Here is a 19,695-nt window from a genome sequence, read left to right as displayed (position 1 = left end):
GCAAAATTCTGCGAGACGTTCAAGGTTGCACGTTAATACGGAAATGACAATTATGGGACCTGTATGCAGGTCAACTACCATTCCTCTGCCCCTTTTTATACCCGAAGGCTCTTTGCAGTACTGATTTGTCCACAATCTATGCAATAAAGAAGCAGTGTGTTCCGTCTTGCATAAACAAACCCGGTTGCTCTTGCGTATAAGCCTTGTTAAAGTCGATCTATCTTGTTATTCAGCTGCTGTGTTCTAAATCTCACAATAAAATTTTTAAATGTTCACGAGTCGAAAATATTTAGTAGGGGTCTGCAATTACCGAATTGTAGATACTATTTAATTCTATATTGAATCGAATCAAGAAATAAAAGATGAATATAAAATCAAATGTAGAATATTGCAAGATTATCGCAAAAGTGAATGCTTACGCATCTTGTGTAAGAAAAGACAGTGCTGCACATCTCTGGAGTCTCCTAGCATATTGCATAACAAGAATGCAATAATTAAGCTATCAGTAACTTGGCTATACAGAAATCAAGATAATACAGTATGGTCTACTCTTATTTAATGGAACTACAAATAGTATGCAGGCACTGATTACAGGTCAGTTCTAGTACATGAGGGTTAGGAAAATATTTTATTTATCAATAGAACGTCTGTTGAATAGAATCAAGTGCTTTTTTCCCTCTGTCGTTATGTTCTACTGAAGACGAATAGGGTTCTCAGTTCAATGACGTATATACAGTATTTACGATGCCGTTCGTACGTTTAAAAAGCATGCCAATTTCCTAACTTTTTCTTTCCTGGCATACGTTGCCACTATGTGGGAATACAGCTAATTTTTTTCTCGCACCTCCCTCTCTCAGTTTTCGTTGCATGGTTTGCTTTAGAGCTAGTTTGCTCCGGCACGTCTATGTACTACCACTCACGCATTGGTGCGCGCGCGCTGACGGGCATCAGTTTGGGTTTTATTCCGCGTGCACCATACCAACGCAAAATATTTTTTTCTCTCCGTACGGTCGCCCTGGAAAAATTACGGTAAATTTTTTTCGAAATAGGTCCCTCAGAAGAATTGGATTCTGCAATAAAAAAAATCGACCCAAGGCGGTTGCATATGGTGAAAAAAAATCAACCCTGAAAGGGTTAATAGTGGACCTGTGTTTTATGGCAATCTTTTATTGCATAGGAGGTATTGCTCTTCAATTTTTCTCCAAAATACAGAAGGGATTTTTTATCATTGTGGCAGGTGGGTTATCGTAAGGCCAATCTGCACAACAGAATTAAGAAAGGGCAGACCGTGCATCAGGTGACTCGGTCACTGTTTCACGCGTAGCCATTGTTGGCACTGTGCAAGTCGGCCACGGTCAGTGCAATTGGTAGAGAGCAGGTGACTTTTCATTGTTAGGTTTGGCTTAATTTGCCGCTGAAATAGGGAGGGTCACAGCAAAATTGTATGCTGCCCCCCCCCCCTCCCTCTTCTCTGTCTCCGCAAATGTATGCAGCCAGGCAGTTAAGGCACCAGTCACATTACACTTTAATGCCCACCATGTAAATCCAAAGGTAGTCTTGTGACTGGTTGCTTGATGCTACAGAACGATACTGATGTGCGTCTACAAATGGCTTCAGAAATGAGAGGCCGCCGTATGGCGCATTGCAAAGGTGGCAGCCATAAACAACTTTGTTGCCAAACCGTACACGCTTTCATTTGTGAGGTGGTTTGTTGGCTTTCAGAGTGTCATGCAGCTGCTCTGAACAGAACTGTGTCGATTCGGCACCAAATTGGAGCTTTAGCTGGTGACGCAAGATGGAGCAGCATCGGTTAGGCCTAATGGCCTAGGCAGCGTGGCTGTGGTGAAAATTTGTCGCTGCTGAGGTGGGAATGGGCCACAAGCCCTCTCGGAAAGGTTGCTGCTAATATGTTTGTATGGGTGGCTCATCAGTAATGAGTCCCTAGATCATGCGTTTGCATTTGACTGACAGCTGCGAAAAGGGTGTTAAGTTTGTCGCTGGGTATACAGTATGATTTGCATGCCCTTTGGCGGCTAATTGGCCCAATCCCTGTGCATGTTTCTGCACTTTCCGAAATATGTGCTGCTTGTATTGCTGTTCCGTGTCGCATTATTGTTTCGATTGGCCCTGATGACCTGGAAAAAAATTGTACCAAGACAGGGGGAACAGGCCAATGCCGCTCCATTCTGCCGATTGTGGCATTTGGGCAGAAGCACTTGTAGAGACAAAATGCGCTGCCGCATCAGCCAGTACGGCCCATCCGCGGTGCACTTGGCGTTCATTTTGTGCTGAAAACAATGAAGTGAGATGCTTGCTTGCTTGCCATCGATCCCAAGGGGCTCCACAATACACGCAGCATGCGGCATGGTGCACGTTTCTGTACCGAATATTCTAAATATTGAACAGTAGATGCTTGAATTGCTAATCAAATGATTTTAATGCTCACTATTCGAGTATTTGCACCCCCCTAGTATTTAGTGAAAGTGGAGAACCCAGATCATTGAGACCCATTCAAATCGGTTTTGTAAAGAATAAAAAACACAAGAACATGCACTTGTGAGCACACTGTGGATACTCACTTCATCATGATCATAGAGCCTACATGGCGTATAGCCAATTTCGGTTGCTTTGCCCAGCACAGAGTAGCCAGCCAGTGCTTGCACTGGCTAACCTAACTATATTCCCTGTACTTTTTTGCCCTCGTCAGCCACTCACATGTAGTTTTTAGATAACCAAGTGCATTCTAGAAGCATAAAGCAAAATGCCTAACTTCAAAGTCGCTGAAATGTTGTCAGCTGTTCTGCAACATCACTAAAAAAAAGGTCGCTGGTTGCTAAATTTAAGAATTTGTCGCTGAGCAGACAAGAAAGTCTGTAAATCTATTGTTAAAATGGCTATACTGCTCAGAATCAACATACTAAGATGAATTTCCAGCTAGCCCAGCTACAAGTTCTAGGTTCAGAGCATGCTCCTCACTTGTAGTTCTGAACTGTGTACAAAAGGTATAGCCATGGAATGTTATAGTGGTGTGTTGTGGCATTATTGTCACTAGAAAGGGCATTTACACAGCAGTACTTACAATGTATGCTAAGCCATCAGGTGAGCAGCACTGTTACTTCCCATGCTAGCACTTTCCATGCTGTTATGCTAGTTGAGTCATGCTACTCAAGAAACCTGTACAGGTGCTAGTGCCGCGTTCCTCTCTAGAACAAGCTTTATAAACTGAATGCTTGCAGTTAGCAAAAAGAAACATGCTGACCCTCAAGCTACTTCCTTGCTTGTTTCCTGCAAAAATGCTCTTGAATAAGTGCAGGGCACCTGTTGTTGTGTTTTTACTCTTCGTTTCTTCTCAGTGTAAGCCGGAGCAAGTGCAGGCTATCACCGACTGCCCAGACACTTCTATGGGAGGCTCAGTCAAACTGAAGAAAGATGCCTTGCACTACCGAACAGGCGATGTGATTACAGTGCTGGACAAAAGGTGAGACAACCTGATTGTCTCAAACTTCTTTTTTAATTAATTCACAGCATGTCAGATGTGCAAGTACCATTTGTAATCTGCAATATTTTTTAGTCTTTTTTTTTTTTCTTGAAACTAACCTTTTTAAGCAGCGCTGTATGTTTCCCCAGTATTGTGTATCTCTGGCTTCTACTTCACGGCTACACTGACAGTGTGGGGTATCCGCTATGAGGGCTAAGTGGCTATGGTGTTGCGCTGATAAGCACGAGGTGGGGAGATCAAACCCCGGCCGCAGCGACCGCATTTCAATGGGGGCGAAATGTAAGAATGCCCGTGTTTCGCGCATTGGGGGTACATTAAGGATCCCCTGGTGGTCAAAATTAATCCAGAGTCCCCCACTACGATGTGCCTCGTAATCAAATCGTGGTTTGGGCACATAAAGCCCCAGAATTCAGTTCACTGACAGTGCTGCAGAGGTAAGGACAAAGGCTAGTTATGCAAGTGCTGAGCTGTCAACTACAGATTTATTCGAGAGAAGAGTTTAATATATACATCATACTGCACATGTGCCTGCAAGGCAACGAAGCAAACGTGCCAACTTAATACAGTTTCTATCGATTTTTCTGAAAAAGAAAATAATAAAGATTACTAAACCAGTGAGAAACATGACTAAAACTGGCATATTATAAAAGTGATGTTTTTTTGGAGATCTATTTAAGGGGCCCTGAAACACTGATCTAACTAATCATAAAATGGCCTCACTATTGGAGGATGTCACCTTATGAATCTCCTGCTGCAAAAATTTTTTTTTCGAGTCCAACTATAAGTGGAAGTTATCACAGTGATACCTGCCTTGTGTGTCACAGTATCTATGTTGAAAGCTGATCTTCTACCCGCCATGGTAGCATAGTGGCTTCGGTGTTGCGCTGCTAAGCCCAAGCAAACTGTATCAAATCCCTCCTGTGGCCGCTGCATTTCAATGGGGGTAAAATTTAACATGGTAATGGTAAAATAAATCCGGAGTCCCATACTATGGCATGCCTCATAATCGTACCGTGGTTTTAGCACATAAAACGCCAGTAAAAGGAAAGAAAAGAAAACTGACTTTCTGCAAAACGTGTGGTAGCAGCACTACCTTCAATCTTTAATACTATTACCAAAATTCAGCTCTGCCCATTCAATGGTCATTAAAAAAGAATGGAATCGCAGCTTTGTACTTTACATTTTTGATGGTCAAGTCATGTGACTACAGGATGGCTGGCAGCGAATGAGAATAACTTGACATACTCGGAGATACTAAGTACCCAGACTGTGTGCTGCCTTTGATGCGTGAAAAGCTTATGCGAGAATTGAAAGTTGCTGTAAAGGGGTACGATAAAGTTGCAATAATGGCAAAGGACAAAAAATGGTAGTGGTTGCACCATGAGTCCCATCTGTGATTGCATAGGTTGAAGCAGGTGCGGTCCCAGAGTGTTGTTGTCATTGTTTTTTCAGCCAGGAACAAAGAAAATGGCACATGCACAGCAGGCTGCAACTGCATTGAGCAAGCAGCACAGGTGAAGGTATCCTGCGCTGTAAATGCCTGGCACCAAGCTCGTGCCTTGCATTGCCGCTGTTGCCTACAGCAACCCTCTGCTGTGCCCGGGGTGTGTAGAGGATGAGGAGGGTGCCGTACGAGCATGCAATGCATTGCCTTGACTGTGGATGTATTGCATAATTTGTGCGGACAAAAGGTGAAGCTTATCATATAGTACTGAAGGCATGCCTATCACTTAGCTTTCGATAACTTTTTGACAAAAGAAAGCATCAGATTGTGCCATTACACGATACTCATCTGCCTTGCTGTTGTACTAAAGGTTTTAGTTTAGTTACCTTTCTTTTTTTCTATAAAATTGATCACAACTGTGCTGAGTTGTCATATTTGCTTTGTTGCTTTGCAGGCACACATAGAGTGCAGTACACATATTAAACCGGTTTCCAGGATAGATCTGTAGCTGACCATTCGCTTGTGTTGTCACTTGCCTTTGTCTATTAGCCACGTGGGTGACCGATGGCAGTGCTTCAAATGGCACTGCGAACAATGCTCCAGTGATGTTTGCCGGGGTATTTGCCTTTGTCGTCTGCTATGCTCCGGTTTGATTAGCTTCATTTTCATGCATTTGCTACCGTTCTGACTTTGTGCATGCCTTGTATGGCGCTCACGAATTACCATCTGTGTTTTTTCTTATTGTTAATGTTATAAATGCCAGTATTAAGTGGACAACTAATGTTATATATTTAATGTACCTTCCGTATAACCATCGCACGAGCTAGCCCTGTGGCTATGGCATTGTGCTGCTAAGCTCGAGGTCGCTGATTCAACCCCAGCTGCGGTAGCTGCATTTTGATGGGGGCACAAACAATCGCGTGTACTTAAATTTAAGTACACGTTGAAGAACCCCAGATGGTCAAAGTTAATCTATAGTCATCCATTACACTGTGCCTGATAATCATATAATGGTTTTGGCTCGTAACATCTCAGAATTGAATGTTGTTATAATAAAAAAAAAACTTTATTTTTTTCATATAATCACATGCCTCCCGGGCAAAGACACAATCTCGGGACTCAGTCATAAAACATTGCACCGAGCGAATGAATGAGTCCATGCAGCTTTAGAAATGAAGCATGATCGCAGGGCTAATTTGCAAAATTTTTCGTCGACTAAGCATCATTGTAATTAAATATAAATTTTACATTTCGCTCATAATCCTAGTAACTTGGTGGCGCATGTATAAAACTTTTTCTGGCAAGAAAAATCACATTATTTTGCTGACATGTAGTTTCTCTTGAACATTAGTTGCACCATGCTCTATGATGTTTCGCAATCATCACGCATGCTCTGCACCGCTTTCTTGCAAGTAAATATTATTACCACTTTCTAAGGTAAAAATTTTGTTTGTTTTGGTTAGCATTACACTATTTCTGTTCAGTGCACTTTCAGACTATGTTATGTTATATTATGTTATATTATGTTATATTATGTTATATTATGTTATGTTATGTTATGTTATATATTAAAAAAAAAAGTATGAGAGACTGTGAAAATTTTATTGTGCCATTGTATGGTTCCCTTTTTTTTTCTTGTGTATTTAGCGTTCCAACTATAATTATTCAGTCAAGGTTTAGGTACGTATGACATGCTTACAGAACAAAGTACATTGAAATGGTCATCTGAGCTATGGTTGTTGCCTGTTTTTGTTATGTGATAGCATAAATTCCCATTGCTGGACAAACGTTGCCTGCGAAATGTGCTTGCAACCAATGGCAGAAGCAATGAAAGGGCTAAGCTGAGTCAACTAACATGCAGGGTAGTGCTGTGTCATGGTCGAAGTAATCAAGTTTCATTAATATTATCTTGCGAAGGTCAGCACTACAGCACAAGGCTATGCAATTTCGTTTTGCCTATGAATTTTGTCCACCCTTCTATCAGACATTCCAGACCGTGTTTTGCTGCAACGCCGTTAAAGGAGTGCATGCATTAACGCACTATAGCAACCACCTAGTTTCCTAAAAATGGCATCAAATGTCTTTCATGATATGCTCAACTCGCTGAGCAGCAACAAAATTTGAATGTCTATGGCAAACCGAGCGGGCGACCAATCACACGGCACATTCTGTACAGACAAACACAGTATTACAGCACAGATACAGTAGCTGGAGGTCAGATGCTGCAGTTAATCTTCAAAAAAGGGCCGACAAATCATTGAATACGCCACAACAACGTAGCAGCAATGACTAGAAACCAATGCCGTACACGTACGTGTATAAACTGACGACTAGCATGCGACACCATGAGCAATCCACACTAAGCATGGTGATGACTGAGACTTCCCTTGATATCAGGAAATAATGTTCTGGAACATTCAGTATAGACTTTTCTACACACCTGCAGACTCTCATTTCAGAAACAACTCAAACAGAGCAGGTTTGTCAAAAGCGTCAAGTTGCCTTGCCTTCTCATAGTGAGTGTGTGCGCAACATGGCAGCTTGTCATGTGCAAGAGGGCAAGGGAAAACACGAGTAAGGCAGGGGTGGAAATTCAAGACAACGAGCAAAACGAGAACAAGGTAAAAGCAGGAGCTAACATTTTGACAAGCGGACTTGTCTTTTTCATCGTAAGAGGGCGGGCACCACTCAAAAATCTTGTGGCTAATATCTTCATAGCACCTTTAGTGCTGCCACAAACCTGTCCCAACTTGCCCTGTTTTCTCTCCTCTTTGGCTTCTATTAACACAACATATTTTGCTATCAGAGGTCCTAGTTGCTGCAACCATCAAGGAAACTTTATTGTACTCTGAAGCATAAAGACATTATTGAGGGGAGTGACGAGGTTGCAACATGAATCAAGAACAACAAATGTGGCAAGAATTTGCCCTTGTTATTTATTTATGTGGTGAATTAAGCTTATTTGGCACCATGTGATGATATTGAATAAACTAATTTGAACTCAAGAATAAAAAATGCGAATATAAAAAAATACAATCGAGTATCTGTAGGTGGAAGGCATGTGAATACCATATGTGATTTTACAATAAGAAAGAAGTGCATTATAATTACCTGGCACAGTCACTGTAGTTTTTACAGACAATATCACTGTAATTTATACAGTTGTTAGTGCAGTTAGTTCTTGAGTGGCATTCTTCAACTGCTGTGAATGCAGCATCAATGATGTGAGCTGTTTACAGGCACTCTGATTGCATGGTCACATAGATATTGAGACTCGTTCTTTGCTGAAGGTGGTGACCCCACATTATTGGTGTTAAACAGCAAAATGTGAATTCCTTCCCAATTGCATTGCACAGAAAGACCCCTTTGTTTCATGCTCACTGCATCTCGGGAACTGTGATGGGTTGCCGCTGGATTTGCGCGCAGGGACACATGGATAGAGTGCAGATTTCCAACTATATTCTTTAAAGAACTCAATTTGTGGAACTAAATAATATAGGCTCCTTGGAAGGACATAGTTGGAAGCCCTATGCTCAATCTTTCAGTAATAATAGTTGGTGCAGGTTAACATAAAAAAATTAATATGATGTTGCAGCACACACTGTGTACAAAAACTCATGAGCACATGGAAAGGGCCAACCACCATGCATGCCTTTTGCAACCGTGAGAACCACTCCACAAAGCAGTACTTGCGGTGTTCCAGGCCTGATGCATGGTCCCTGTGGAAAGGTGTCACAGCTTCGGGAAAGACTGGTTTCTTCAATCCGGCTGCTACAATTGCATATCTGGGCCACAATCTGCCTTCAAGTCGTTCTAGTGGCAGCTTCATCCGATGGGATCCTCGTTCGGGTGCTGGTGTAGCCTACGCCAGTGGTCGGCGCAGTCGATTGCGGCCGGAAATGATTTCAGGCCCCCAGGTTTGTTCACCACACTTGCTTTAATTGCATGCTACTCTAATCCATGCTGCCTGACTAGTTGAAGCTTGTGAGTTTGTGGGTGTCAGACCTCATTATCATGTAAGGGGTATGACAAAATCATTCTAATTTCCCTTAATTTTAATTTAAACGCAGGCATATAAAATTTCACAATAGTAATGCAAAAAGTTCTTATATATATATATTTATATGTATGTATGTATGTATGTATGTATGTATGTATGTGCTTCGCCTCAGTGTATTTAGTTGTTATGGAGAGTGCGAAAGAGACGCAACAACGACAGAACGAAGCGAGCAAAAGACAACGCACTCAAAAGACGCCAGAAGAACGCGCCGCACAGCTCGAGAAGCGTCATAACGAAGAGGCGGCTAGAAGTCGTGCCACATCCCAGAGTGACTCTTCAACTGTGGAAGAGAGCGCTTTGAGTTCTCGAGAGCATCGGAATTGAGACGCTGCGTAGACGTTACCTAGCCTAGTCGTTACCTGAACAGTGTGTCTTGTCGTGTCTATAAAATAGAGCTAAACCAAACGCTTAACCACAAGCTAACACCACAAGCGTAGCCATGCAGCTCTTGCTTTCGCACTTCAACTAGGGTTAACCAGAGCTAAACCACAGGCAATTTTTTGCAGTGCTGACCAATTGTCCCCATGACCTAATCCTCGGACTCGGCTTTCTTACGGTGCATTCGACTTTGATCGACTGTTCTGTCGGTACCCTTTGCCTCAAACATCCTCTACTCGCACCTATTTGTGCTGAACTGCCGTGCAACTTTAGTACAACCGCCTTCGTCCACCTGCCGCCTAAAGCCTCGACTTTCGTCGATTTGCTATCACGTTTTCCTGTGCCCGATGGTAATTACATTGCCACACCTGTTCCTGATGTCTTTTTGATGCGCAATATCGCTGTGCCCCGCTTTGACGTCTCTGTCGCCGATAACCGGACATGCCTCCCTGTCGTCAATTATGGCCTGACAAAGGAAGTTCTACCCCGAGGCATATCGGTTGCAACGCTGCGTGCTATAGGAGATGACCACATCATGACGTTTTCAGTAGACGTCTGCTCAGATTCTTCACCATGTCTACAGGATGCCATTTGCCCTGATGCAACATTTCGTCCCATGATTGCTGCGGACCTATTGCCTGTACAAGCTGCAGCTGTGTGTCGCCTTTTGGTTTCCTACCACGACATCTTCGACCTCAACAATCGCCACTTGGGCCAGACTTTTATCCGCCTTTTGCGATGCATTGTGGTGCCATTGCGCGGTGGCCACGAGAAACAATTTGGCAGGCGCCGCGACAGCCGCCCCACGCGAGACTCGCGACCAAACAAGCAGCATGTGAGACAAGACCGAAGCAGTGTGTACGCGCTGTCATATTTTTGTCATCGTCAGCTAGCCATGGAGCCCACTGGTGAATGCTTTGTACTCAGAGGTTTCTTCAGCGTGACGAATGGCCGGAAGAAGAGCTTCGGCCACGCTTTACAAACTCCCCTTGGCCTGAAACCGCTGCATCTGTGGCGTAAAGTGAAGAAGTAATAGAACAGTATGAGTGCGCACAAAAAACACATGACTCAAATAGGGCGTGAGGTGTAGTTCTTAAGGCGAGTATCACGTTTCACCACTGCATGTATTGCTTTATGGTGTGCCATATTGCTAGGCGTACATACATACACAGCCAGTGGGGAGGCAAACAGAATGCCAAGTTGCATATGTTAATTACCCACATAAAGTGTGTGTACATCTACAAAAATGATAAAAAATGGTCAGAATCATCAAAATCGGTGATACCTGTCGCTGATGCCTGTCTTCCTCTTAGAATGCGCTGCTGTACGAACAAAGCAATTGACCGCGTCCTTTTCTTTTCTTTTTTTTGAACTGGTGCGTGTAAACAAACAGCGTCGGTATTGTCACGTAGTAGTGAATGCAAAGAACACAGTAGAAGTACTGTGCATGACGAAATTAACTTTTATTGGCTGAACCTGTGCCCACAAAAACAGGCTACACTTAAAGCACAACGATAGCGGCAAACACAGTCGGCAATCGTCGAAATCTGATCAGCGAGTCAAGCACATCAGCGGGGTCAGCTTTTATACATGAGCCATCGAACGTTCGGGAGTAATCGCTGGTGCCCACGTGTCTTCCAGAAAGTTCTACAACATTCGTGTTGCGCATACATGCAATAAGATTACACAAGGTTTGGTGACAACAGACAGCAGATAGAACGATCCATAACATTAGAGAAACTTCCGCTATGTGCGGGCGCGTCCCACGCTAAGCGATAACATTTGTTTGACGGTGACAAGCGGCCACCCAAAAAAGATCAAGTACATATTTCAGTATGAAGTCCAGATGTCTGAGCGACAGCGAATGTGCCCCTGAAATGTGTCTGTTACACAATAAGACGTACCACTCGACCCCAGAACATGCCGCACAGGAAAATGAGCCTTCTACAAGTAAATATTATGTAGTGCCGACAAGAATGACGCAACGACAGCTAGCAACGATTGCTAACTAGCGCTATCAGCTACTTCCACAGTGCGCGCTGTTCCCCACGTCAGCCCGGCAGTGCAGGTGAGCTTGGCTCCTACAGATAACTGCGCCGACATCACGAGCATTTGCTGAGCGTTTATAAAGCTGCAAGTGTGCACGGCGTGAAGTTCCGAAATGACAGTGTTCTAGCGACAGACACACGGAGACGATAGGGAAAAAAAAAACAAAAAAACACTTCGCGTTTCACTCAACCAGATTGCGTGAGCTCAGAGATCGTTTGTTCCGCTAGCTCAAACATACATTTGCATCTTCGTCGAGATTACTCGTATGAGTCAGTAATGACAAAAACAGGTAAACTGCATATGCCAGTGCATGCCTGTCACAAAGTGCAGCCCTAATCCAGGCTTCATGGCGCTGTCGATCGCATTTTACTGACGGAAATCGGAAAATCCGCATTGCCCTGCAGGGATGGTCACGGGAGGTGCAGCCGTAAACGAGATACGACATTGGCATTGCGCCAAATTTCGATGACAATAATGGTGTAATGGCAAGGATGACAAGTGAAATAACTATTGGAGGTCTGGCGAGGACGCAAACTCGTCGCGCCCCCAGCTAGTCCCACGTCGGGACTGGCAGGTCTAGCCCACAGGCCTGGTCATGAGCATGCTGGACAGCCAGGATTTGCTTGTCTAGAGCGGAGCTACGCAGACGCAAGTCCCAGTTCTCCTTCCTGAACTTGGGGTAACTCGACTCGCACTCCCGGAGCACGCATGCTAGAGTGGAAGTCTGCCCACTGGATGGGCAGGCGTCATCGCGATAGACGTCGGGGTAAACCGTGTAGAATGGCAAGAGACTGGTATATGCCAGTCCGTAAGAGTCTAAGAGAAATGGCGGTTGCCCTATTCCACTGACAAGTGCAGCACCTGCCTCTGCCGTACTCCACTCACTCGGTGTTGAGATTCGAGTCCGGCCATGCGCCTGCCAAATTACTTCGGTCCTCAGCCGCTAGGGCGCTGCGTATGCGCAGTTCTGCGTCGCAAAAAGCAGATTGTTAAGCATCACATAAATACTGGGGTGCCAGCCCTATTCATCGCTGGCCATATGGAGTTTCTGCTTCAGAGCGTAAGGTTATTTAAGATGAACTGAACAAGATGCTTGTTAAAGGCATTGTTGAACCTTCGTCGAGCCCTTGGGTGTCGTATGTGATACTTGTTAAAAAGAAAGATGGCACATGGCGCTTCTGCATAGATTATCGTCATCTAAACTGCATTACCGTGAAAGACGTCTACCCCTTGCCTCGCATTGATGACGCCCTCGATTCTCTCCACGGTGCCAAATACTTTTTATCAATAGACCTTCGGTCTGGTTATTGGCAAATTTTTGTGGATGAAAAGGACCAAGAGAAGACCGCATTCGTCACCCCTGACGGTCTATATCAATTCAAAATTACGCCATTTGGTCTATGCACCGCCCCAGCGAGTTCAAACGTATGATGGACTCCTTGCTTCAAGGGTTGAAATGGTCAACATGCCTCTGCTACCTAGACGACGTTCTCATATTTTCACCCATGTGATGGTTGGAGTCGGGCATTAAATAGATGGTAGTTGGCCCATGCCGTCGTCCAACTTATCCACGCTGAGCACTTTTTTCAAGGGAGAGACTTGTTCTCATCGAGAACGAGGAATATTGGATTTATTTGCAGTATCTACATGAGAATGTTACAGTTCATCAGTCTAGCGTGACTAAAAGAGTAATTTACCCTGAGGAGCCGCCAACGGCTCCTTAAATGCACACTGTCCTCCTTAGATCCTTAGGTGAGGGAAAACGGCCGTTCGACCAAACGGAGCGTCCAACGTCATCGTAGCCAGACCTGCCTTTGAGGGGGAGGGTTTACGCACTCATTTTCGCACAGGTTGCACTGACCATGCCGAGGTAAGTGGGTTCTCGCAGACACTGTGCTGCCCCGAGCAGGCGCCTTTTTATCCCAGAGTCGACTCCACAGACAACAGACAATAAACAACGGCCGCCGCGTCTGTCTATTGGCTGACGACTTCTAAGCTGCGTGAGACGGCACCGCAAATCATCTTTCCGGAGCTCCCCTGCTCCAAACAGACCGTGACGGTGTCAGCGTACGCACTAACAATACTTGCTCCGCCGACTGCGTCTAGACATCTCGGCACCTCGTGGCAAGGGAAGCGGCACATTGTCCTTCCTACAAAACGAGTCGCCGCCGCAGCCATGGTGGCGCTCACGGGCTGGGGACTGACGTATTGTCCTTTCAAAGCGAGTCATCGCAGCAGACATGGTCGCGCCTTTCCGTCGGTCGCTTCCCCGAAGATCACTAGCCCCCGCTGGTCGAATGTAACACCCACATTTGAGACACTCCTCAATGGTTTATCAGCTGTTCAAGTCTTCCGTGAGGCTGGGCTGCCACTAAATTCATCGAAGTGTCACTTCGGTCGTCGGCAGATTACGCTTTTGGGCCACCTCGCTGACACTTCCGGTATTCAACTAGACCCAGAGAAAATTCGTGCTGTCATGTCTCTTCCTGTACCTCAGTCCGTCAAAGATGTCCGAAGTTTTGTAGGACTCTGCTCCTACTTCCGACGCTTCGTTAAAGACTTCACAGTCAACCGTTTACTGATCTTCTGAAGAAGGACACGCCATTTACGTGGGGCCCCGCTCAAACTGCTGCACTTGCCCAGCTCACCAACATTCTCACCACGCCACCTATAATGGCCCACTTTGACCCGTCCTCTCCTACAGAGGTGCGTACTGATGCCAGTGGTCACGGTATCAGAGCCGTCTTAGCCCAGCGCCAACAGGGTCAAGATCGTGTTATCACCAACACTAGCCACTTCCTCACAGCAGCGGAGTGCAAGTATTCGATTACAGATCTTAAATGCCTGGCTCTCGTCTGGGTAGTTTCCAAATTCTGCTCGTACTTGTATGGCATGCACTTCTCTGTAATCACGGACCACCACGCGCTCTACGGCTGCAAGGATATTCCTATGCAGTTGTGTACAAGTCGGGCCGACTACATCGACGCAGACTGTTTATCAAGCTATCCAGTGGACGAACCACCCGCCGACCCTCACCCTGATGCCGACGCTTGCATTTTCTTTGTTTCTCAGCTGCTACACGTTGCCGACGAGCAACGCCATGATGCTACCTTGCGTGCCATCATTGATGGCTTGGAATCTTCATCTTCTGATTCGTCCCTGCACCTGTTTGTTCTCCGGGATGGTGTATTATACCGCCACAATGTACGCCCCGACGATCCTGCCCTACTCTTCGTCATTCCTAAGCACCTCCGGTCAGCTGTTCTCCAAGAACTTCACGATTCATCAACGGCAGGTCACCTTGGTGTCTCCCGCACCTATGACCAGATTTGCTGACGCTTCTTTTAGCCAGGCCTTGCCCGCTCCATCCGGAAATATGTTGCGGTGTGTGAGAAATGCCAGCTCCCTCAACGCTCCCTGCCAGGAGCCTTCAACCGCTCGATATTTTTTCGGAGCTGTTCTTTCATGTTGGCTAGGACTTACTTGGCCCTTTCTCTCAATCCATGTCTGGCAACAAGTGCGTCGCTGTGGCGACTGATTACGCACGCGCTATGGCATCACCAGAGCTCTTCCATCAAGCTGCGCCACAGATGTCGATTTTCTTTTACACGACATGATTCTGCAGTATGGCGCTCCACACCAACTGCTCACTGACCGTGGTCGAATATTTCTTTCTAAAGTCATCGCCGGCATCCTGCACTCCTGCTCAACCAATCACAAGCTTACTACTTCTTACCATTCACAGATTAATGGTTTCACGGAGCGTATGAATCGTCCCCTAACAGACATGCCTGCAAAGTGTGTCCCGTCCGACCATACTGATTGGGACCTTGCCCTGCCCTATGTCACTTTTGCACATATTTCTTCACATCACAACACTGCCGGTTATTCCCCGTTCTTTCTCTTGTTCGGCTGAGAACCCGTGTTGCCACTGGACGCATCCCTTCCATCTGCTGCAGCAGAGACCAGCGAGTATGCACTTGACGCCATCAACAGCGCAGGCCAAGCGTGCGAAATTGCCCGCTCTCGCCTCCTGACCTCGCAAGAGAAGCAACTGCGTTTGTAGGATCGCCAACACAGAGACGCCAAGTTTTTGCCTGGATCTCTGGCACACCTGTGGTCCCCGACTCGTCACATTGGCCTGTCAGAAAAACTCCTGTCTCGGTACACAGGCCCATATCGAATGCTGTGTGCCATGACTCCAGTTACATATGAAATTGCCCCAGTCAGCACGAGTGCCTCATCTGCCCCGAATTCTACTGACGTTGTGCATGTCGCACGCCTCAAACCATATTACTCTCCTGTTATTAGCGGTATTTAGATACACCGGGACGGTGCTTGTGCCGCCGGGGATAATGATACAGGCATATTGCGTGTTTCTTGTGGTCGATGCATGCGGGCGCCCCGACGAAGATGACAAACGCTCTCTGGCTCTCAACCTGTTGGCGGAACTGGCCAGCGCTGCATTATCCTTTGTAAATATACTTTGTAAATAGTCTCTAGTCCTTAATCCTTTGTTCGTGTAACAATATTGAACAAGTGATAAATAAAGCCCTTGCAATAGCATGTACCGATGATACTACACTTGTTCCTGATAAGTGTGAACTAAGCGTAGTAAGAATGAATGAAACGCTTGTAAAAGTAGAAACATGGGTATAAGCAAATTGCTTAAAGGGGTCCTGAACCACCCCTCAGGCTGTAGGAGTCGGGAGTTGTTGCCTTGGAGTCTGATAGCATACACTGCTATGAACATCTTAACCAAATTTTGCAGTCGTGCACGGCATGTGGATCTCGCAAGCACAGTGCAAAGTCACCTTTTTCTCAAACGCTCTTTTCAACAGAAGCTTTTTCCTAACTCTTTTCAGGCTGCTATATTTTATAATATAGCAGATTCCTATACGTTGCTGCTATTGGCCACTAGCTGACACCAAGAAGGAGTGCACTGCGGCTCACCAAGGACAACTGCATTTGGCGCGCTGTAGGCACCAAAATTGGAAAATAGTGGCATCTATCAAATTTGAACTGTGCACCACAGTGTTATTTAGTGGACGGAGTGTTGTGGGCATGCCCCGCTCAGCCGTAGCCTTCTCAGTGCAAGGCATTGAAGAAGGTGCAGGAACACTGCGAAGGGAATCATAGACGGCCTTTGATTGCCAATAACTCCGCTTCTGTAGAACGCATTGAAGTACTGTTTGCAGCAATGTATTTCTGAAATAGTCTGTTTTAACTTCGTATGCATTTCTTGATTTCAATAAAAAGAGGTTCAGAGCTCTGTTAAAAATAAACTCGGGAAAATTCAAAGCGGTGTTATAGACACTAAGAAAAATTAAAATACTCTTCAACAGCTGAATGTTTATTTGTGGAAGGAAACTATAGGGTTAGTGGACTCGGTAAAGACACTGGGTGCGATTTTCTCAAGCCAGCCAACATGAGATGAACAGGTTGAACACCTGCAGTCCAAAATGTCTTTTGCTTTTATGCATGATTGCCCCAGACATTATATGCCTGGTAAAGTCAAGCTTATACTTTATTATGCATTAGTGGCTTCCCATCTTGAATATTGCAGTCTTGTGTGGCTAATACCAGGGTCACTAACTTGACAAAATTATACCTGCTTGAGAAAAGAATAGTTCGCTATGTATCAAATGTCTCATATGTTCACTCTACTTCCAGCTTTTTCATTCAGTACGAAATACTTCCTCTGTTTCATTTGTACAGATATAGGCTGACACTACCATACAAATCAAGGTTGAGTTATGATGGTATAATTTGTTTGGCTGGCCTTCAAGAAAACTACAGTAAAAGCTTGTTAATCGAAATTTTAGATAATTCGAAGTAGCCTCCGCGATTTGTCCAGCAATGCATTGAAACAATATGTAACACACCCCGCTAATTCACACTAAAATCTGCACCGCCACCGATAATTTGAACTCTGCACCATCGTGGATGGGGAGAGTGCTAGTGTGCGGGAGCACGTTGGCAATGTTGGCGTCACTGCACGGGCCGCGCAGCTTTGCTTTTTCCATCTGTGGCCCTTTGTTTGGCCTGACTGGAGAGAGATGCATTTGCGCCTGGCCAGGCATGGCCAACACCTCTGTTGCATGTTGCTTCTCTCCCATGAGGTTCCGTATAAAGCTCAAGGGCGATAAAATCATCGCCATGCGCCGTATGCTGTATGTGGGAGTGAAAGCGTGCAGGGGTGAGCAGGCAAATGCGGTTTAATCTCACATGCACTAGTGAAGAAGGCGGGGCGGGTGCGCACCCTGTCCTATCGCACATGAGGCACAGGGGTGAGGTGGAAGGAGGGAGGGAGGGAGGGGGGACATACTTCTCCGGCGGCTGCTGCTTACAGCATGGCCATGCGGCCACTGTATCTTGAAAGCGATCTGCGACGTGGCCAAAGTGCGCGCCTGCTTTGGCCTCATCTTCAAAGGGATCTGTGATCTTTGCAGTTTGCGTGTAGTGCCGGTAGCTTCGTACGCAATGTGCCTTCTATGTTTCATTCACGTTGAGGCGAGAGCTTTACAAAGGTCAATTCGCTCGCTGCTACTGCCACGATTCCTCACTCCAGCGTTTTTGAGGGAGTTTTCGCGCTCGTCGAGCGAGATGTGTTCATGTTTACCTGTGGGCGCGTGACACTGTACTTGTTAATTTAGTTAGTAAGTGAACGTTTACAAATTTATACGGCTGATAAAACTACTATCCTTACTTTGTATAGTTATCTACTAATTTGCGATCGCAATCGATGCTTCGCTTTTCGGGCGAAGCGACATGCGCCAGTCGGTGCGACGAACGTGCGGATGGAGCAAGAGCCATCTCGACATCGGGTACGTCGGACTGCGTTGGCCACGTCGGGCTGCGTTGGCCACGTCCGGCTACGTTTACTGTGCCAGTGCTTCAAAGTATAGATGTTGTTGTACACGGCAACGTGACATAGTATGTGTGCGCACGCGCTCACACCACGCTGGACTATATACGTGCCTTAGCAGTTTTTTTTCTCTGACTTTCATTAGTTCGAATTTTGTATAATTCGAATTTTCGTAGCATCCCCGTGGAATTCAAATTAACGCGCTTTTACTGTACAGCATCAAATACACCAGACATAGAGAGCCATGGAAAATTCCTGCCCCTAGAATCAATTGCTGCGATGTATTCTCTGTTAAACAACATATCCAAGTCCCCAAATGTTGATCTTCTACATAGTCCAATCTCGGTTATTAGAAGGGTTTGTTGGTATCAACTACCCCCTGAATAAATTTTACCATTTTCCACAGTGAATTCGTTTTCTTTAATGTTTAGTTGCTTTCTTCATCTTTAATGCGTCTACTGTATGTTCAATTATCAGAGTGTTCTGCTTACAGTCTTTGCCGTCACTGAATGTGGATTTTTTTACTTGCTTAGCATTACAGTGCTACTATGTCATGCCAGTAGGATGTCACCTGCACATGCATGGCGTGGTGCCATGCAATTTCTTCCCATGAAACGGGCGACTTAAGAAAGTCAACACTGCCTGTCGCGCCAACGGCATTCGGGGAACATTGAGGGTCAATTCCGGTTTTGGAGGTCGTGTTACAATGAACTTGGACAACTTGGACAAAGTTCTTGGACAACTACTTGGACAACTGATTGGTCTCTGTGAGTGAGTGTGGCAACGTGAGACAGGAGATCTCCGAGTAGTTATCTGTCCCCGAAATATACCAAAGGCTTGTAAACATTGACGGAGCTCTTAATGATAAAAAACACTCACAGGAACCTTGTAGCTGTTGCCAGTATGTACCAAGGCGTATTTTCCAGCATAAGCTTCGAAGTATGCGCCAGTGGCATGTGCATTCAGTCGGTGGACCCCAGCGTCTTGTCAAAATGCTTTGAAAGACACCTTCCGTTCAAAAAACATTTTCGGCATTGTAACCAGCATGAAGCATATTCTAATGCATAATACACACGCCGAAGAGCCCTGCAAAAAGACTGTTCATGCGTTGAATTGCCTTAAATGTTATTCCAGTTGGAATGCCTCCACACATACGGACAGCCGAAATGCAACGAAGTACTAGTAGTGTAGAAAAAAACTTAATGTTCAAATGACATGCCACTGTCTTCTCAGCAGTGTGTCGTGGCTGTGCATTTCGTGTATTTAGTAGCAAAAGCAGGTCGTGGAACTTCACTGCATGTACCCAGCATGTAAAAGGTGGGTGCTAGAGCATGGATACACTCAATACACTCACACAGTAGAAAAAGGCCAACTTGTTCTTTTTTCTTTCTTTTTTG

At 45.4% G+C, this 19,695-nt stretch overlaps 1 protein-coding gene across 1 annotated transcript in view; it reads left to right on the top strand.

The window, feature by feature from the left end:
- The window catches only part of Ack-like (activated Cdc42 kinase-like), a 197,598-nt gene that overhangs the window by 131,973 nt on the left and 45,930 nt on the right, over positions 1–19,695 (top strand). The window contains exons 9-10 of the mRNA XM_050169392.3: positions 3,354–3,478; positions 8,647–8,860. Coding sequence (XP_050025349.1) covers positions 3,354–3,478; positions 8,647–8,860 — 339 coding nt within the window. The remainder of the gene's footprint in view (positions 1–3,353; positions 3,479–8,646; positions 8,861–19,695) is intronic.

This window comes from Dermacentor andersoni, chromosome 3 (genome assembly GCF_023375885.2).
Source record: "Dermacentor andersoni chromosome 3, qqDerAnde1_hic_scaffold, whole genome shotgun sequence".
Classification (NCBI taxonomy): Eukaryota; Metazoa; Arthropoda; class Arachnida; order Ixodida; family Ixodidae; genus Dermacentor; species Dermacentor andersoni.
This window is presented reverse-complemented; position numbering and strand designations above follow the sequence as displayed.